The sequence below is a fragment of the Stegodyphus dumicola genome, chromosome 7, assembly GCF_044657685.1.
Source record: "Stegodyphus dumicola isolate Sdum_Otavi_A_Nest chromosome 7, ASM4465768v1".
Lineage (NCBI taxonomy): Eukaryota > Metazoa > Arthropoda > Arachnida > Araneae > Eresidae > Stegodyphus > Stegodyphus dumicola.
Genome location: NC_140774.1, coordinates 138007303 through 138028685, shown reverse-complemented (window position 1 = coordinate 138028685; position 21383 = coordinate 138007303). Strand labels below are relative to the sequence as shown.

General features: G+C 34.3%; 1 protein-coding gene across 8 annotated transcripts in view; it reads right to left on the bottom strand.

Moving 5' to 3' along the window:
* Positions 1 to 21383, bottom strand: part of Pde11 (Phosphodiesterase 11) — a 589461-nt gene that overhangs the window by 101991 nt on the left and 466087 nt on the right. For all 8 annotated transcript variants that reach the window (XM_085820851.1, XM_085820848.1, XM_085820847.1 and 5 more), the window contains 2 exons: positions 18896 to 19046; positions 5947 to 6105 (listed from right to left, as the gene is read on the bottom strand). In XM_085820851.1, the coding sequence (XP_085676977.1) occupies positions 5947 to 6105; positions 18896 to 19046 (310 nt within the window). The remainder of the gene's footprint in view (positions 1 to 5946; positions 6106 to 18895; positions 19047 to 21383) is intronic.

The following is a 21383-nucleotide window of genomic DNA, read 5'->3' as shown; positions in this document are numbered from 1 at the left end:
GGCTTGCTGCTTTGTCTTGATGAAGTTCCACTCTTTGAAAATCATTGAGATAAAAAAAGAGTATAATTTCTTTTGTATATATCGGGCGTAAAACTTTCCTTGATAATATGCTGAGCTGATTTTAAGATTTTTTCCCACTCCTCATATTATTAATTTCCCACTGCACTAGAATCCTGCGACAGTGATAAACCTCTCATGGAAACTTTCTTTAAAGTGACAGAACCAGGTTTATATATTTCCTTCCCTTCGTTTTCGATTATTAATAGACATTTTTATGTTGCAGTCGTTTAGGTAAACCCATGATTCGTCAAGAGTAACAATGTATTTCCATTTATTTCGCTGTAAATAATTTTCATACCGGGTTCCACAAATTGTTTTGAGTTGAGCCACATATATCGGCAAAAGCTTGTGAATATTACACGGTTTTTAGTTGCAAATGTAGGTTTTTAGTTGCAAATAATATTTTACTTATTGTTGCCGCAGATGTATTTGAAGACTCTGTAGTTGATTTCTGTGTCCGCAGAATTCTTTTTTTTTTCGTTTTACCAACAACTTAACTTTAGAAACATTAAAAACAATACTCGAGTACTCATTTGGAGTCTTCTTTCCATGTATAAGTAATGATTGATGCTTTTGCATTTTCCATTTGATAATGTTGCTTATTTTCACTTAGAAATTTTAATACCATGCGTTTCGCAAAATTTTTGAATTATAGAATAGAAATACACTCTTAGACAGTAAAAAAAAAAAAAAAAAAAAAAAAAAACGACGCACCAAGTTATCCGAATGGGACGAAAATCGGTAGAAGTGATGCACATGTACAGAAAAACAAATGATTGCAGTTTGAGAAAAATTGGATGATTTATTGAAGTGATAGAACTTCACAAAGTGAAAAAGTCAGTAACGCGTTTGTCTACCTCTGGCCCTTATGCAAGCAGTTATTTGGCTTGGCATCGATTGACAGAGGTTGCGGATGTCCTTCTGAGGGATATCGTGCTAAATTCTGTCCAACTGGAGCGTTGGATCGTCAACATCCCGATTTGGTTGGAGGGCCTTGTCCATAATGCTCCAAACGTGCTCAATAGAAGAGAGATCCAGCGACCTTGCTGGCCAAGGTTATGTTCGGCAAGCACTAAGGCAAGCAGTAGAAACATGTGCAGTGTGGGCGCGGTCATTATATTGCTGAAATGTAAGCCCAGGGTGGCGTGACATGAAGGGTAACACAACGGACCTTAGAACTTCGTCGACGTACCGCTGTGCTCTAAGGTTGCGACGGATGAGAACCAAAGGGGTCATACTATGAAAGAAAATGGCACCCCAGACCATCACTCCTGGTTGTCGGCCTGTCTGCTGGAAGACAGTCAGGTTGGTATCGCACCGCTGTCCGGGGCGTCTCCAGACTCGCCTTCGCTGATCATCGGGGCTCAGTTCAAAGCGGGACTCATCACTGAAGACTATTCTACTCCAGTCAGTGACATACCAGTGCGAATGAGCCCGACACCACTGCAAACGGGCTTGACGTTGTACGGAGGTCAATGGTAGTCGGCGACCTTAGCTCCCTTTCTGTGAGCCGTTGCGGTCACTGAAGCACTAGTTGAGCGTACAATCGATGATAATGATGCATCTGGGCCTGTGAGTGCCGCACTGACGATTGCTCGGTCTCCACGTTCTGTCGGTTCTCTAGCCCTATCGCTTCCTTCTTGACTCTGTTTGCGGCCATGGTTCGCCCGTTCCTGCCAACATTGTACATTGTCTAATAGTAGCATCGCTCCTGCTCAAGTGTTGAGCTATTCGCCGATAAAAGCAACCGGCTTCTTTGAGGCTAACTACACGACCTCTCTCAAATTCTGAGATTTGCGCATATTATTCGCGCACCTGTATGCGAGGCATAGTTACTGTCTACCAGAGTACACGGAAAGAAATTCATGAAGAATTTATGACCTGGAATCGTAATTACTCCTCTTAAATATCCTGCCAGTTGCGCAGATCAGACGCGCTGTAGCGACAACCATTCATTCATTGACAGCCAAAATGTAAAATTTTGCATTTTCCGTCGAAACCTGTATGCATATCAATTTGTGTCCAATTTGCTTTATACCTTCTCGATGCGTAGTTGTGCGCGTTTTTTTTTTTTTTTTTTTTTTTTTTGTCGTCCAAGAGTGCATTTATCTTCGGAATCAGCGAAACTACATTTTTCAATCTACAGCGTGTTTACATGTGACATTTTGAAAGAAGAATACATTTAAGAGTAACAGAACATATACTTAATCTCAGTTAATACAATGTTGCCAGAGATTTCTATTCCAAAATATTTGCTTTTCAAAATTCTTTATCGAATTCGTTCTAAAAGTGTTTAAACATTCTCTCTATAATTGCAGTTAAACTGAATTAGAAGTGTGAGTTATTCAGTGCGCGCAGTAAGCGCAAAAGACGCATTTGGATGATTTTTTACGTGGTAGAGTTATCGGCCGTCTGGAATGTGGGCGTACCCAACTGGAAGTATCAGATGAACTTGGAATTGCCCAGAGTGTTATCTCCAGGCTTTGACAACGATTCCAAGACGATGGTAATGTGAATAGAAGTTACAGCACAGGTCGCCCCAGAGTTACAACGCCGAATAAGGACCGGTATTTGACAGTTACTGCCAAAAGAAATAGGCAGAGCAGAGCCTCAGACCTGTCTCGTCAGCTCTCTTCAGCCACTGGTACGACAATTTCAAGGCAGACCGTGTACAGACGCTTAGGGCAGATTGGTCTATATGTTCGTAGACCTGTCAGATGCGTTGCACTTACTGCAACTCGCTGTGGCCTGCGGTTAGCCTGGAGTAGAGACCATGCATTGTGGACACCGCAACAGTGGGCTTGTGTGATGTTTTCCGACGAGTCCAGGTTTAGTTTGCAGTCTGATTCTCGCCGGACTTTCATATGGAGAGCTCCAGGTACCCGTTACCACCAAGAAAACATCATTGAATGACACCGTTACGGTGGTGCAGGAGTGCTCGTTTGAGGTGGAATTATTCTGGGTTCCAGAACTGACCTGCATGTTCAAATTGGAACCATGACAAGCGAAATCTATCGGGACGTCATTCTGGAACAACATGTACGTTTGTTTCGGGGCGCCATGGGCGCACAATTTGTGTTAATGGATGACAACGGCCGTCCTCACCTTGCAAACATCGTAAGCGAATGCCTTCAGTCAGAGGATATCATCCGTATGGACTGGCCAGCATTTACACCGGACTTGAATCCAGTAGAGCACGTGTGGGACATGCTTGGCCGACGAGTTGCAGCCCGTCAACCTCCTCCTACATGTCTACCGGAACTTCGGAGAGCATTGTTTTTTGAGTGGTGCAATATTCCCCAAGATAAGATCGATAATTTGATACTCAGCATGCCTAGGCGTTGTATGGACTGTATTGCATCGTCTGGGAGACATACAGTGTATTAACAATTATACCAACCATGTAATATTGATTTTTGGAGATAGGTTTTTTTTTTCTGTAATTTGCTCCAGGGAGAAAAAATCGCCATTTTTTTCATAATATCAAACATATAGCATCTTTTTTTGCTCTTTACCTTTTGTTTAATAAATAAGCTGTACAAATAAGTCAAATTTGTTTTGCTTCTAACTCTTCCTTTGCCTGATTTTGCATTATCCTTAATTTATGGACATGAATGTAGATTATAATTCAACAATCAATCAATTATATTGCTACTGATTAATGCCTAATTGTTTTCTGATAATTAAAAAGTCTGATGTAAGCACTACATTCCTTCTACGTAATATTAAATTTTACACTCTTTTTTTTTTTTTTTTTCTGCATTTCATTTAAACTTATTTCCTCAAATTTCATTAGAGATATATTTCTCATTTAATTAATTCAGTTCTCACTTCGCGACAAGGCAAAAATACATAAAACCTCAAAATGTTTTTATTAAAATTGAAAAATGCAAAACATAAATACAGTTAAAACAATTTCTACGCAAAAACAAGCAATTCGGCCAGAGGGCAAGAAGGCAGATTTTTCGCCGCACAAAACTGAAAGTTTGCATTGGGTCTCGCAAGGCGAAGAGGCACTGAAGGCATAGAAACTGACTTACTTTGTTCTGGACGCTATGCTGAGTCAATATATGGATAATTTAATAACTTAAATGATAATTACAGAATGAATTATACATAATTTAATTCGTAATAATAAAAGAAGACGTTACTTTGTTGTTGCGAAGCTTAGTTTTTCTACATTGGCAACAAATCCACAATTCTGTTAAGTTTCAAATGTAAACAAATATGGCTGCTATGGTAATCAAAAATTAGGCTTAACCGCACTTAAACAACTTCTAAATTGTTTAAAATTCTACAACTATAACATGCAGGTTAACTAAAGGCATAAAAACCTTATCCGGAAGATAAGAACAACCTAATTTTATAATTTTTAGCATAAAATGCACAATTTACAAACATATAAGAATAAAGAAAGTGAGCTCACTGAGCCGAGTAACACAGTGGATATATATACATATTTATATTTTTTTGGTGCGTCAGATTGCAACCAAAATAGGATATAGTATTTGTATATAGGACTGTTATAACATCTATATGTTATAACAGTCCTATATGTTATAACAGTCCTATATACAAAATTTAAACTTTCTGAAGCTACTCGTTTTTGAGTTATGCGAGATACATACATATACATACGTACGTACGTACAGATGCCACGAAAAAATGTCTTCAGAATCCATTTTTAATCAGTTTTATAATTTTTTGGGGGAAAAGGAGTCCTTTATTCTGTGCTTACGTACAGATGTTATGCAGAGTTATCGTTAAATTGCATTCGAAAGCGGTCAAAATGGATATTTTCGTTGAAATATGATACCCGAAATTTTTCGCGATTACAATACTTTCTTTTTACTTCGCACAAGGAAGTAAAAAGTGTATTTAGTGTTCCGATAGATTATGTAAGATATAAAATATAATTAATATCTTCCAAAAAAATTAAAAGGTTTTATTTAGTAGAGTTCCAGATTCGTTTCAAAGTATCACTATAACTGTTCAAGGCTCTTGCCAACGACAGGCGCTATCTTGCACTCCTTGCCACCATGAATTTCCTAGGCTTGTTCTGATGTTACTGTCAGACTGAGATTAGTCACAATAAAAAATTTTTATTGTTAAAACATTAATATCAACGTTAAAATAACTAAGTGCTTACTATTATGAAATTAATATTAACAGCAACCTATTTAGAACAGCAGAATTATCATTAGAATAAACTTATAGTGTGCTGAAACTACACATGGAATCAGGTTTTACCTATTTCTGACAGTACTCAGTAGCTTTAAAAAGCGAGGTACATGATTTCTTAAATGCAATGATTTCCTAAAGGCATTATCTTTTATTTACAGATGTGAGAACTAGACTCTACACTGACATTAAATATATTCCACTTCCAGCCTTTTCAAATTTCTTAAGCAGAATTTCAAAATTAAAACGCATCTTTTTTAAATAACTCCAAAATAATAACTTCCTTTAATAAGCTCGGATTCAGCAGTAGCCAACTTAGGAAATCATATAGAGGCGCCTAAATCCACGGAGTGGCTGTGTTATTAAAAAATAAAAGCAAGAAAGATAAACACATTTTTGAAGTTTTTAAAATTCTACCAAACTATTGTTTAATATTAAATCAAACAACTATAAATAATATTCTGTACTAAATTTAAAAATATTATTATTTTCTGTTATTAATGATGCAGTTTCACTTGTTAAAAATTCAATCATAAGTCTCTAATGAATGAAAAGATTTTCTTTTAAATACACCTAAAAATTATTTCAGCGGAAATTCTTTTAGGTATTTTCGTTACAATAAAGCGATCGATACCTGTTTGCTCAAGGATGATTATATTATGGCCTTACATTTCGTCAACACATATACATAATGTGTAACGTTACCTTTTCATCAGCATCTGTGAACGGCTCTTCTCCTCCGCACTTGTTTATTATTTGAGCCACGCCCTTTACTTCACCGTCAACGTCTAATATAGGCATGCAAAGCATATTTCTTGTCGTATAGCCCGTCTTTTGATCAACTTTATTATTGAATCTGGAATCCTATGAAAGAAATTATATACATTAGATAGCAAGTAATTGAAACAACAGATAATTATCGAGAGAAGAATATATTATTAAATTTCAATTAACAAGATACTCGTGAATTCAGAGTTATTATATCCTTTTAATTTGGATCCTATTTCATCACCAGATGGCAGCACTAATGACAAAGTTGAGAAATTTCTCGAAATTCTTTATCGAGTAGCTGCTATTTATGAAAATGGATGAAACCAGGAAGATAATTTTCGATTAATCACATTTACAAATCAAATTCCAAAGATATTATACGGCTGTGTTCATAGAGATTGACCGTTATATTCGTATACTACAGTCAATATTTTATTACTTTATTTACTCAGGGCCGGATAAAGAGCGATTGGGCCCAATCACGCCCCGCGTTACCATCAAAATGAACCACACACACACACACACACAAAAAAAAAAAAAAAAAAAAAAAAAATCGATATTAAAAGCAAATTGCTTTTGACGATAATGAATAAATCATGAATTATTCAAATAATTAAAAATATATTCATTTTAAGTTAGCATTGCTGGATGAGGTTTACTAATGTGTTTATTATTATATAATATATACTTTATGATATAGAAAACTGATACCCGTAAAAGTTCATGTCAAATGTATTGAATTTAATCGGGATAGTCCTATATTAGAGAGATTTTGCACTACGTACGTAAACTACTATACAGGTATATGCTCGCGCAACTAGTTGCGCAACCGTACCAGCCAGTGATCGATGTATAGCTAGTAGAAATAGAAGCTTTGAAATCTATTTTAAGGATTTATTTTTTCAAAATTAAGTTGTTTAGACTTTAAGCTTGACAAAAAAAAAAAAAAATAAATAAAATAAAATAAAAATAAAAAAAAAAAGAAAAGAAAAGAAAAGAAAAAAAGAAAAGAAAAAAGAAAAGAAAAAAAAAAAAAAAATGTTTTTCCCTCGGTATTTTTATTCTATTAGACTTGATATTTCAGAAAGAATATTAAGCTCTTAAGTTTATAATACGTAACTTTATTTCATTTCTGCTACTAAAATATCAATAACTGTTGAAATTTCGCTTTAGTTTGGAGCTCATTTTAACTGAAGCTCTTAAAAATATGTCGAATTAACGGATAGTTTTCCACCTTCGCAACCTATTACTTCTTCCTTTCTAAACATAACAGATGTTAATTCAGAAGTCAAACAACAAAAATCAGCGTTATATTTTCAAATTTTCACAGGAATAGTTTCGATGGTTTTACCATCGTCAGCTGCAAAAGCACAAATGAACTAGTTAACGAACTTCTGTTCTAGTTAACGATCCTAATTCCAATCCATTTTTGCCTTCGGCCTTTAAAGAAATTATGTTTTAGTTCTGGTTTCATCAACAGATGGCGCCACTAGCTTATTTTCTGTCCAGGCCTTTTTTTATCTTATCTGATCATTATATCCTATATCGTTCATTTGTGCTTTTGCAGCTGACGATGGTAGTTCGGTAAAACCATCGAAACTAGTCCTGTGAAAGTTTAAAAATATAACGCTGAATTTTGTTGTTTGACTTCTGAAGTAGTATTTGTTCGACGTGTTATTGTGTCTTAATAACAGATGTATAAAGCTTCTCGCTGTATAAAATGAGTGAACAATAAAGAAATAATATGAGTTAAAATGAACAAAACGATATTAAGAACTAACAGAGTGTTTCTAAAAAGAGGTCTATAGGATCCTGCCAGTCTTCGAAAAGGGGAAAAAAAAGCAAAAATATTTTAAACAAAGTTCAAAATTTTATTAAAAGTTTTTTTTTTCGCGTTAAACGTATTAAATAACCACGTTACTGTAATATATCCATCTAATACAGAATTCCAAAACAAGAATTATTCTTCGTCACTAGATTCAGCTTTCGCATTTTACTAAAATGGTTCTGCTAGAAATGGATGTCTCAGAATAAATATCCATAAAAAGGGAGTTCTATGTTTGCTTACTTAGCTGAATGCAGCAAATCGAGCAGAATACAAGGGCTGTTTGCCTAAGGAAAAGAGAAAAGGGAAATGTTTGGATTCACATTGCGTTAATATCAGGAGGAGAAGAGTACATTTTTATGAGAAAAGGGTATCTCCAAAATATTTTGTTCGAAAGACCATTCGTTAAAACTAAGACATTTGAAAATTACAAAAGTTCAAATACAAGGACTTTTTGAGGTGACCACCTCTCATAGGAGACCATTCTCATTGTTACTAGTATATCTGAGAACATAAAAAAGCACCGATAATGAACATCATATCGCATTCTCAGAAGTCCAGAATCGTTTGAAGCATGAGTAATTCCCTTAGAAGACTTCCATTGCTTTAGTTTTACAGAAAATTTCTACGCATTTCGGAGAAATCTGACTTGATTTCGAAGTAGAGAAGCTCGAGCTGCGTCAACTCAAAATGCATAGGAATTTCTGTAAAAACTAACGTCCATCTAAAACAAGGTTTTTGGATAATTTCAAAACAATATATTTCACATCTATTCGGAAAAAACGTTTTTATAAAATGTGAAAGGTTTCGTAGAAGCCTGTATAATCAACAAAAAATATATCAGAAGAAAAATTGAGACTGACGGTAATTAACCCTGGAATATTTCTTTTTCTGTCATAACATCCATAGGTTTTAATTAGAAATTTTAAACGTTTCTTTGGTTATTAAACTACACCGATGAAAGCTAGATCTTTACCAGCTATTATTATTCAAACTAATGATGAAACTCTATTACTTGTTGGAAAGAACACAATTGAAGGGTATGATTTAAATTATGCAATTTTAAGTTGTACTTTCCTGTCCCCAGGAATCGATTTAGTCTAGTAACAAGCAGCGGAACTCGATGATAACAGCCGTTTTTCCTTCCTATTTTTGTACATATCTCAGGCTGGCTACTTTTGCTTATTTTGTTAACAGTGCTATTTTATTATTAAATTTCTTGTGTCTGTTTTTGAATATTGTTTGTTCCTCGATTTGTAATTTAATTTCAAGTTAATTGCTCGCCTTACAGCAAATTTTATTTAATTCCTTTATCGTGGGATTGTCGATATAGGGGTTTGCGATAGAATTTTGATAAGGTTTTACTTGAGTCCCAAACAATGTTCGGATGTTTGTGATTGTTATGTATCATTAGAGTAGGGGCATGTAAAATCTATCCAATCGGCACCGAGGACTTGATTGCTGGTAGTAATGCAAAGGCGCTCAGATAATGTCCATTCGATGTGCAGCTCGGTAAAATTTGTTGATAGCTGGGAACGTTGAGCAACATCTGTTAAATTATGGTTCTGAGGCTGATAAGAAATATTCAGAAGTTTTATAGGAAAACTTTTGATGAAAACAGTTAATGAAAGATATTGCTATTTTATTTGCTCTGCTTATTCGATAAATTCTCGAAATGTGGGAACAAGTCCGAACAAGTTAAGCAGTTGTCTAGGCACCTACCCCCGATTTACTAAGGGTTACCAACTCTTCGGAAGATTGATATATTGCTATAACAGCCAAGGGAAACCAAGAAGTGACCTCCAGAACTGGTACATCCATGTTTGCAAAGTCAAATTCCTAAGCCTATAGGTATTGGCTTAGGAATTTGACTATAGTATCAACTGTTATATAGTATCAAATATTTGTTATACATTAACCGACCAATGGGAAAGATGGGACCAAATGGGAAAGATTGAAGTAGTGTCGTCTATATTTCAATTGGACAGTCTCAGACTGGCGCAACGTCAGTTCGCGGATGACTCCAGATTTGCTCTGAAATCAGATGATAAGGATATAAGAGTATGGAGGAAACCAGACTCAAGGAATCCTGCCCAGAATATCACCAAACATCAGCCATTCAGAAATGGCAGCATCATGATGCATACAGGAATTCCAACAGGATGCTGTACCCAGCCGCCCACATTAAGAGTAGGTTCTGTGATTGCTGTGCGGCGTCGAGATGAAATCTTACACTCCCCTGTGAGATTCTCAGCTGCAGCCGTTGGTTAGGATTTCCTCTTTATGGATGACAATGCCGCCTTCATTGCACCAAGATTGTTAATGAGAAATCGGAGAGTGAGGACAATTCTCATATGGAAAGGGCGCTGTATTCTCCCATCTGAATTCCAATAAAAATATTTGAAATGCCCTCAGGAGCGCGGTCTGTCTGCGTTTATCTCCTCCAGCCAGCCTCAGACAGTTGGAAACTTTCCAAATGGAAGAACGCAAATTGCTAGCATCTACAATGGTTCAGCTTCCCCTTGAAAGCAAGGGCATACGTGATAAAGTTTATGCGACAATTCGGGGTGGTCGCATACAGAGGATGTTTACATATTTTCAGAAGGATTCCATTAAAAAAAAGTTTTGGTTTTGTTTGGTTTTTAGCTTTAAAAAGCAATTTATCAGTGACCAAAATGTGACTTCATATTTAATTTAGCAAAATTAATTTTTTTAATCTTTGTACATAGCGCTTTATTCCTTTATGCGTAAAAATATTATTTGCTAGTTTTATGTACAATGTGGTATTAGTCAAAGGTTTACTTTTCCATTTTTGTAGATTTTACCCTCGCGTACCTTTGAAAGTTAGTGTATAGTTGGTTGTGATAATAATAAAAACACCTATCAAAATTGATGTTTTTTAGGAACGTTTTATCATCATAAAACAAAAAAATATAGAAAAATAACTGAGGTAATTTTCTACAATTAGCGGTAATTAATACCAGACTTTACTCTGCTTTTTTTTAAGAGAAGGAAATAGGTGAAGGTAGTTTTTAGTGCCTTTCTGCTTGTATTATCTGCTACTGCGATCTCAAAAGATTTTGTTTTTCCTGAGCTAGGATATCAATAGCTAATGACAAAATGCATGGAAAAACGTGTTCTGCAAAGTACAAAGGAATTAAAAAGAAAGCTGAATGGAAGAGATCGATGGGTTGTGGAGCGAATTGTGACAGTCGAAAAGAAATCATGACACCTGAAGTGACTACGGAGCTCGATCCTCATCTGAGAGATAAGTGCCACCAACGTAGTTAGAAGGTTACTTCGAAAAAGAAAAAAAAAAAAAAAAAAAAAAAAAAAAAAAAAACATTTATGGAGGAGTATTAATTCCCAAGTTACATATAACGAATGTGAAAGCAAAGTCGGTACCACAAACTCAAATCTTAGTCAACAGATATTTTAGTCAAGACGAAGGATCATTTCACAATTTTTCTTCATAATAGAAAGTTCACAGGTCTGGAGAACACTTAAATGTATGATTTGATTTGTAATGTATGATTTGGATTGTCTCATATTAGTTGTCAAGCATGAAGGAGGATGTGCCATGATTTGAACATACATTTCATGGTTTCCTGTAGGCTGTATCTTAACCGTAAAGGAAAATTGATTAGAATAGAAATTAAAAGGAGAGTCACTGCCACGAACTACGCTGAATATTTAGCCAACTAAATATACTTTGTAATATAATTTCCCACAGGAGTGTGCCTTTCCAACGATGGGAATGCTCCTGTTTATGTAACTACATCTGTAAGGTTTTTCTCCTTCCTTACAGAGTGCATTAGTGGTGTAACTGGAAACCACGTCCGGCTAGCAATCGGAAGGTCCAGAATGAGTCTCGGGAGCGTACTGCACTTTTGTCACGTTCCCGACTTTAAAAATTCTAAAATGACTCTACAAGTGGCACCTGAACTAAAAAAACGGCTGTGAACAATAATTCATCACTATCAGGACTTGAAGATTGAGTCCTCTACTTCCTGTTCGCCTTTTAAGTGAGCGAGAATTTTTTCTCTCTATTTACCTCGTGACTTCGTGATCTGACTGGAAAGTACGTCCGGCTAGCAATTTGAAGGTTCGGAGTTTAAGTGCCATTCGGGCATTGTACATTTATTATGTTTCCCAGTATCAAAAATTTCTATATGACTCTATAGATCTATCCATTCCCCCTATAAGAAACATAAAGTAAAAAATCTTCACTGCCCTGCACAGATCCCCAGCCTTATCATCATGGAAACGCTATGGTCCATTCAGAGAATAAATTCACGAACCAATAGCCACAACCCTCTCCTCAGGATTGTGCACAGTTTTTTTATGAAGGATGGCGGCATTCACAGCTTATATAGCTTATAAACAATCTGTATATAGATGATTTTTGAATTTCTTTAGTTCTCTGCGTACTACCTTCTAATACCTTCTTTAAATAAAATACAGCTTTCCACATAAAAACTTCACTCTCCGAGTTTTGAATTAGATTCTGGATCATAAACAGATAATAGTGATAATAAAATAACATTACGTAAATAAATCCCCGAATATCTAGTTCAGGTTACTTTTAACAGCTTTCTAGTGACGACATGGCAAAGAGCTTAAATGCATCTCTAAATCAAATTATGTGTAACAAAAACCATGACCAGCGAAACAGGAAAGAGTTAAATCAATTATATAGCATGATCAAATAATTCGCTTGTTGTTTACTTCCTTATCTATCTTCTAGAAAATATTTCCCGCTTTCAGACAGGATTCAGGACATGCAGTTCTATAAAGGAACCTAAGAAAAGCCAGAACCTAACTCGGAAAGCTTCGCCATTCGTTTTCACTTATTTAATTAAGAACAATCCCGGGAGCAAACTGCTGTTCCCATGGCAACAGGACAGCAGAGTGAGGATGAAAATGGAGAAGTAAAATGCGTTTCTCATGTTCAGACTGTGGTATGACTAGAGAGAGAGTAGTTTAGTAAAGTTAACATTGTGTTGCCTATGACGCAACCTGCTTTACGCTAGAAAGGTTAGTTATTGCGTTGAGGGTTGTCACTGAAATGACGTCAGCTTTCCCAGCGGGGCAGCATTATTCGGTGGGCAGTTAATTTTGTTGACTTCAGTAAAAAAGGAAAATAATTCTCATTCAAAGAATAAAAGTATGTACTTTTACAGACATTCCCAGCTTCGTTCTTGTTATAGTACTATAAATTCAGATTTATATTATACATATATATTAAATAAATGTCTTAAATTTCTGTTTCTGTCATTTAAGACAACAATAAAATATGAGGGAGAAAGGTCAGACGACAGCAACATTCCCGCAACTTTGGACGAATAAGAAGCTTTAGATAATCTTAATAATATTCAAGACTGCTCTGAAGTTCCTGTTTCTTAAGATAAGAAATTCTTTTCGTATTTCTTAAAATATGGAAGAAATTTATTAGTAATATTACATTCCAATAAATTTAATTTAATTTTACGTATTCAATTTGATTTTACTGCAAGTGGATAGTTAAACAAATGCCAGTTTACCACGGCTTACTGTATTTATACGCATAAAATTACTAATACACATTATATATTTTAAAAATAAATTACTTAAAAAGGTTCATATTTTGGCATTTTAAACTTAAAGAAATGAATTTTGTAAATATTACGACATCTAACTTTTTATACTTTCCTTCGTCCCTATACATATATTTAGGAAATTTTGTGGTTATAAACAATAAAGCTAAAAAAGTTTGACTCCCGTAAGACAAAAACTAACCGATATATATTTAATTCCAAATTTTAGGATATTTGACGTCATTTTCAATTACACTGAGGGGTCGTCTAGTAAATAAATTAGAATAAATCGAGGTTGATTTTTTCCCCTTAAACACCAATGACACAATTTCATGATTTACAAGTGTCTTTAAATTATAATTTTATTATGTTTGGTATGTCAAAAGAATTTTCATTTAGATAATTTATAAGTTTTCAATGTTAAAAAATATACTATTAATATTTTTATGAGTTCTATATAATATATATAACATTCCGAGAGTAAGATCGCCAATTTGAATTTATATATATATTAGTGACTATATTTCACAATAATCTACACCGAAATGCTCGACAAGTAATCTCTTAACATCAAAAATCTTTTTCCTAAAGATTTTAAAGAAAGTTTATTTTTAGTATGTATAAATGCAAACATTTCAACATTGCAAATTTGTGTGCGGCCCCTAGATACGATTCTCGATTTGAATGCCAAATATCTCGCTCAATTTTTGTAATACAAGAGTCAAATGTTTTAGTCCAAAGGGGCAATTTGCACAGAAGGAATATTAATTTCGTTTTTGGCATTTTGCGCTGGTTCACTATAAATGTCGGTTCACTTTTTAAATTGTTGCCACCAAATGTTAAGAGCGGCCGAGCGGTAAAGTCGCTGAACACTGGTAGTTCGGTCCAAGGTTCGAATCTCGCGAACGGGCTGGCTGCATGGGTGTTTTCGTGGTTTTCCCCATGTGTAATGTGTATACGAGCCAGTTTCCCTTGGAAAGTCCTCCACAAAGGCATCCCTCCCCTTAGGCTGATAGCCCTAGTGTGCTTTGCCATAATTAAATACACCAACACCAACACCAACCAAATGTTAAGAGCCCTGTATTATATTTAAAGAAATTAAATAATGAAGAATCTGCATAAATGTGTGTATGTTTCTAGCATTGTGATAAAACAACCTAGAGCCATCAAATTTTGAATAACGTACGTTTCTACAAGAATATGGGCATCTGGAAGTCCAAATTTGTAATTTGTTTTATTATCTATTCATATTTTGTAAATTCATTAAACTACATATACTTTTCATTAATTAATGCAAATAATATTACGACTTGGTTAAGTGCCAGTACTGAAACCCGAAAGAGTTCAAATTTTTGATTAACAAACTCAACGATTTCAAAGCAAGCAATGGCAACACTGTACGAGAAAAAAACACATTTATCTCCAGCGCGCGAGACTGTATATCGGAAATTCAAAACACATGCTCATTTTAAAATGATTTTGTGATATTGCTCTTGAACTGAATTTTATGGTTTAAGTGCGAAGAACACGATAAATAAGTAAAGGTAAAATGCTTTAAAAAAAACGCCCCTTTGGACGTAATTTAAAATCTGAAACTTTTCAGATTTTTTTAAAATTATTATTAGTTTTATGTTTTATTTTTTGGAAATATAAAATTTTCCGAAATATAAGCATATGGACCGGAGGAACATCTAATAAATTATATTTTATACAAAATAAATTTTTAATTAAAAAATTAGATAACATGATCTTTGCTTCATTTAAAACAATTTGTTTTGTAATTAGAAGTATATATCTAGAGCCAATGGTTAAGAAAATAAAGGCCAGGTAAAGGAGATTTATGAACAAGGCGCATGTTTTGCTTTAAATTTTACATAAAGAATAAGAACTCAAACATTTATAGTGCTAAATTAGTACATACAAAAATTTAATCTCTGATGCTATTCAGCCGTAGTTTTTCGTAAGCCATATACATCTAGAATTGTGTCGGTTATTAGACTTATTACGTTTAATAACTGAAAGTAGCTGAAACAGTAAGTAAAAAATTGCTTTCACCTGGAGTAGAAAAACCGTAACATGTAAATTAGCAATGTAAAGTGTTTCACTCGGCTGTTCCATGGTTGCTGTCCATTTGCCAGGTTTAAGTAACCAAAACTAATACTAAACAGTTTTCAGTGAGAATTCAATATTTATCATTACCAGCAGATTTCGATTCCCACCGGTATCCTTGATGCATGAAAGTTGGCTTATACAGAAATCCAATCTTACTACCTAATCACATTTTATGTGTTACATGACATGATTTGAGAAGTTTTGTTGCCATTTAAAAAGGGTATGAGAATGTTTATATAACGTGTTTTACAATAAAATTTAAAGACAGCCACTCCGTTATTTTACTTCACTTTAATTACTTCTTTTTTACTGAAACGATTTACAGGGCTGCCATATGTAAAGAAAGAGAGATCTGGAAAGATAAATTTAATTGATTCTAAGACAGTCCTTATCTTGTACTAGATACAATTTGCTAAAAGGCAATACTGTCATCATTAGAATCAAGATTATTCTGCCTGCTTTCAAAGATTTCCCGTAAAAATTTTCTCCTCATTTTTGCAGAAAGTTTTCGAAAGCTACCTTTCTACTGATAACACGAGTTTGGAAAATATGTGTAGAGTCATTAGGTTTATCGATGTAGGAGGCGTGAAATTTGTACTGCGCCGTCGCCTGGTTTCGCACTCCGAACCTTTCGATTACGCATTAGACATGCTTCCAGGTACACCACGAAGGCACGCAGAGAGGAAGAAGAAAATACTTTATATATTTATAAAGAAATTATTCCTCTTATCTATTTTATTTTTAGAATCACTTAGAAGATTTTAACTTATTCTAATGCTAATCGTTTTTAAATTTGAGAGCAACATTTTTTAGTATTCCTTTGCTATTTCCTTTCAAGTATTTCGGTTCATAGACTCATGAAGCACGAAGAGTGAAGAACTTCAAGAAAACATAAATATCTAATACTTTTGGTGGTTCTGAAGACTACAATTGGGAAGATAATAATAATGTTTGTCTTTCGTGCTCCACCTGTTCGGCACTACAAGGACCGATCCCAACTAAATTGCCGCCATATGAGTCAGGGGGTGGGCAGCCAGTCCAAGTTCCTCAAGAAATGAAATGTACGCCAATCATGCTACCGTTCCGGGGCCCTAATCCAAGGCGCCATACTTAAAAAATTTTCTTTATAACCACTGCAAGTTCCTGGACGCACGGGGTCACAACTTCCGGTTCCCAGGATTCTTAGCGGCGGGGAACATGCAGGTCTTGAGATCTTACTAGTCGTCAAAATTGTTACCCGCCAGTACCATGCAGGATGCCTCATGCCAGCTTTGGGTCTAACACAGGGCTCACTCCTCCTCTGAGCCAGTCGAGTTATATCCGGAAAAGTCAGGATTATCTGCTTACACCTACAGGTTACGGGGAACCACCATGCTCGTGATTTTATACCCCTGTGGCTGAGACTAACAAGGTACAGATCCTAGCCAGTAGCTTCGCAAGTTTTCCTGTATCGACCCCTGTGGCGGGGGGACATAGGTAGATAGACTCAAGATCAGTAAAATACTTTCTTATATTATTTTAGAAACCTTGGATAGACTGAACGGTGACGGAGGGGATGACAACAGTGACGATGGCGATGATTTGAAAGCTCTAGCAGACGACTCAAAACAGCATTTCCAGCAGCATTAAATGATTTGAGGCGTAGAGAATAACAGTGTATAAGAATAACAGCAGGCCGACATTTGAAGAACAAATCAATAACATTAAAGTAATAATTTTAAAACAATAAAATTGGAGTTTATCTATGACTACTTTTCATTTTTATATTCTTACTGCAAACGCGTCCTTCAGAAATTAAATTATTCGCATAATATTTCCCTCTCAATTTTTGCAGGATAAAATTTGTAAAAAAAAAAAAAAAAAAAAAAAAAAAAAAAAAAAAAAAAGGAAATACGCAAGTAAAAACAGTAAATAATATTATTTTATAGAATATAAATATGATAAATATTTCTGGTTTTTTTCAAGTTTGAATCAAGTATTTTACTCTAGCGTCATTTGCGCTTCTGAAATGCTATGGAAGCTATTTATTTTAATTACTATTTTTTCGCTATAAATGATTCATGCACATCTCTACGGGGTATTTATTATATGTCACATATTACACTGGAATAGTTCTTTATATATCTGGAAATACAGCAAACAGATTTAAAAAATGTTTCAGTTTTAATTTGACTGACACCACTTTCAATACTACATGCCTGATACTATTATTAATGCCCAAAGCAAAGCATCATTGTTTAAGATGTGAAGCATGAGCCAAATGAATAAAAATTTCGAATATTGTCAAGAGCACATTGTGTACTGTACAGAAGCGGAATGGGAAAACAAGAAATTAAAAATAGCTAATTAAAAAATTCTCCATTTGGGGCATTGTATGATATATAATGTAAATGTATTGATTTTTTGACTGTGCACAAAAAGAAAACAAGCTTCACAAATACAGATAACACTTTTATTTTTTCCAATACTCATTTATTTTCTTTACTATTCAATGGGTTACACATTCAGTATGAAGATGACTGAATAAATACACAGCACGTAATTTTATTTATTTAACAGAGATAATTATTATTTCTTTTCCCAAAATAATGTTTTGGAAAAAAAAAAAAAAAAACTCCGAAAGGGCTCCGATTTTAAGGGTCACCCAAACGGGGCTCTTTTAAAGTTTAATATGATTTATCAGTAGAGAATATCAACAGGGATGGCCAAAGTGAAATAACGAAATATTTTATAGGATACTACACAATTATATATTAAAATAGCATGAGAACACTATATATCATCTGCATATTTGAAAAATGAAAAATATATAATCTCATTGTGTAACATTATTGAATGTTTTTAATTAGATATATCATGAATTAAATTCCTTTTTCTTAAATCAATCACGTTAAAAAAATCTTAAGATCTGCATCAACTGCTTTTAGAATACCTTAGTTACCTTAGTTACAGACATATTCAATTTAAAAGACATTACATTTTAGAAAATGGCGACAGAGTCGAATGAAATGTGACACAAAGGCGATATTTAAAATGAATCAACCTAAAATTATCTTTCAAAACTAATAACCCTTTTAGGGATTTAAGACTAATTAAAACCTAAATAAATCTAGGACGACTCACGTGTTCTGAAAATAATCTTAGACAACATAATAGATCAATAGTTTAAGACTGGAATCAATATAGAAGTCAGAGTTCTTAAAATCAGTATAGTGAAAACTATATCATTGTAGAACCATATATATGAAGAATTAATAAAGAGAAATCTATTCAATAAAAATTAATTAAAGATTTCGCTTTCCAACGTAATTCAAAATTATGGTATGATGCCAAGTAGGAAAATTGTAAATCTTTGCATCTTTGTGCTTACCTGATAGCAGTCTGGGATGTTGAGTGATTCCCTGCTTTCTGCAACATATCCAACAATCCCCGTTCCCCAGGGGATTTGGATCTCTTCTTTTTGTTGCATTTGTTCGATCGTGGAGCTGCAAGACACATCAAACAGTTGACTCGCTAAACACCTGGGAAAAAGAAAAACAGAGGTCATTGAGCATTAGTACTAAGATTGTTAATATTATTTATTATAAAGTTTATTTAAGATTTTTTTATATTTCACCACAGGTTCGCTTAGCTTCACGTTTTCACGCCAATTTAGAAAATAACTTTCGTCACTAACAGACGTCGTCGTAAGCCTACTATTTTGAGCAGCATCTTTAATAGTTTCGTTTTTTCCCGAATACGTTTAAACTAACTTTTGAAAAATTTTTTTAAGTGGGAACACTTATATAAATTAGAATGCTCTGAGGCCACCTTATCCTTGTCCCTTTCGAAAGTAATATTTTTATATATAAAGTAATATTTTTATAATTGTTACTAACAGTATGCTTTCATTTTAAAAATATCATTAATTAAATTTTACACTGGTAATCAGTGATTCATTTAACAGGAGTAAATTTATATTCATTTTTAATAATTCATGGCTAATAGTGTTTATAAAATCTTTATTTTATTAACTAAAAATTATTAGCGCATACATTATTGAGATAGATAAGCCTGCCAATTTTTGTATAGGTGTTTACCAGTAAGAAGCACCACAGTCACAGTGCTTCAAAACCTTCTTTTGTTGCTAAGATTAGACTGGGAAGTCCGTTCGTAGGACAGCGGTAATAAATTTCATAAGATGTTAGTGTAGGCAGAAAACATGATAGAAGATTGTCATCTTAAATTTTCAAACACTGTGATTTTCAACTGTGTGCTATATGCAGTTAAACTGAATTTTATTTTTTTAGCCTTTTTTGGAAACCTAGGAGGAACATAAGGTTAGCTTTCGAGTGACCAGCGGACTACAGACTGAGATGATTTTAGTGACTAATGGACTACAGACTGAGATACGTTAGTTTATACCATTCATAAAGGCACTTTACATATATGGCTTCATCTCTGCAAATTTATTTCAGCATGTTATGACTTTCATTAGCAGAAGCATGATACATAACTTTCGATGCTCCATTTTACAGATACCGTTACACCTTTGCACTCTGAAGCACTACTAACAGAAATGTATATAATGTCTATTCCGTCGTTAGGCATCTTTAAACATGTTATGGGGTACCGTTTCCGCGTTTTGTCTTTAGAGCACTACCACGCGTACACATCCTAGGACATCATTCCTCGGATTTTGTTGTCATATCTTATACTAGTATTTCTAGCGTCTATCATTTTCCAGCCTGAGATTTTAGAGAAACCATACACTAAATAGTGAAAAAACAGTACGTAAACCTGATCTATACAACATGCTTGGAAGAAAAATCTTATGATATAGATATTATAAGAAAAAATAGCAGCAGCATTAATTTGCACATGATTTATTACACTTACGATTTTACGATATTTCTTGATTTAAGTAAGAATGCATTTTGCTAGTTGCGTTAGGGAATCAGATGATGCAAGCTATTTGTATTAGCAAAGCATTGTTTCTCATTTATAGCACTGTCTTCTCATTTATACGGAATATATTTCTCTAACAGCATTTTATTTTACTTTATACATTTTTTAATAAATCTCACATTAACGAGATTTGTTTTTATTTCATGAAGTTCAACAAATTCTTCAACTTAGCAAGATCTATCCATTTTTTAAAACGATTCAGTCCGTTGATCATTTGCAAACTTTTTTTTTTAGTTTATACATATACCTCTTTTACATAGAATTTCCCTGTTTACAAAAGTTCATTTTATTTTAGAGAAGTCTTTCTCTTAATAACAGAATAATTAATTACCCCGTTATCAGTTAACTTCCTCGTAATCCCCAGATGTTAGTTTCATTTCATAGAAGGCAACAAATTAAAATATTTGTAGCATGTTTATCGCTTTTTACAGGGATCTGCTAAATACATGTTGCTCTACAAATAATTTTTCAATATTTAAGAACTAGCAAAACAATTTTAATGAGAATGTCTAAGGTTTGTAACAGTTTAAGAAATCTTGTATCAATTTTAAGAAATTAAAAAAATGTTTTTTTTAAATTCTCCTACAGAGGGGGCACACACTTTACTAATTACTAACTGCCGATCGTTAGTAACTGCTGAACACGCATCGATCATATGGCCATCTCATCACTAAGAACGTTACCCAGAGTGCACCACAGGTGGCGACAGATGGAAATAAACCAGCAAGAAAGGGGAAGCTCCAGATAGAAGGAACAAATGAAAGAGAACGTTTCAGGAGACAAAATCGAAGGCCTCCTATAATTAGCCTCTTGAAAGGACTTCCGGCTCGACAGTATTTTAAGTGTTTCATACCGCAAAGATATTATACTCTTACAGATATCTATACCCTCTCAATATCCGGAAACAAGAT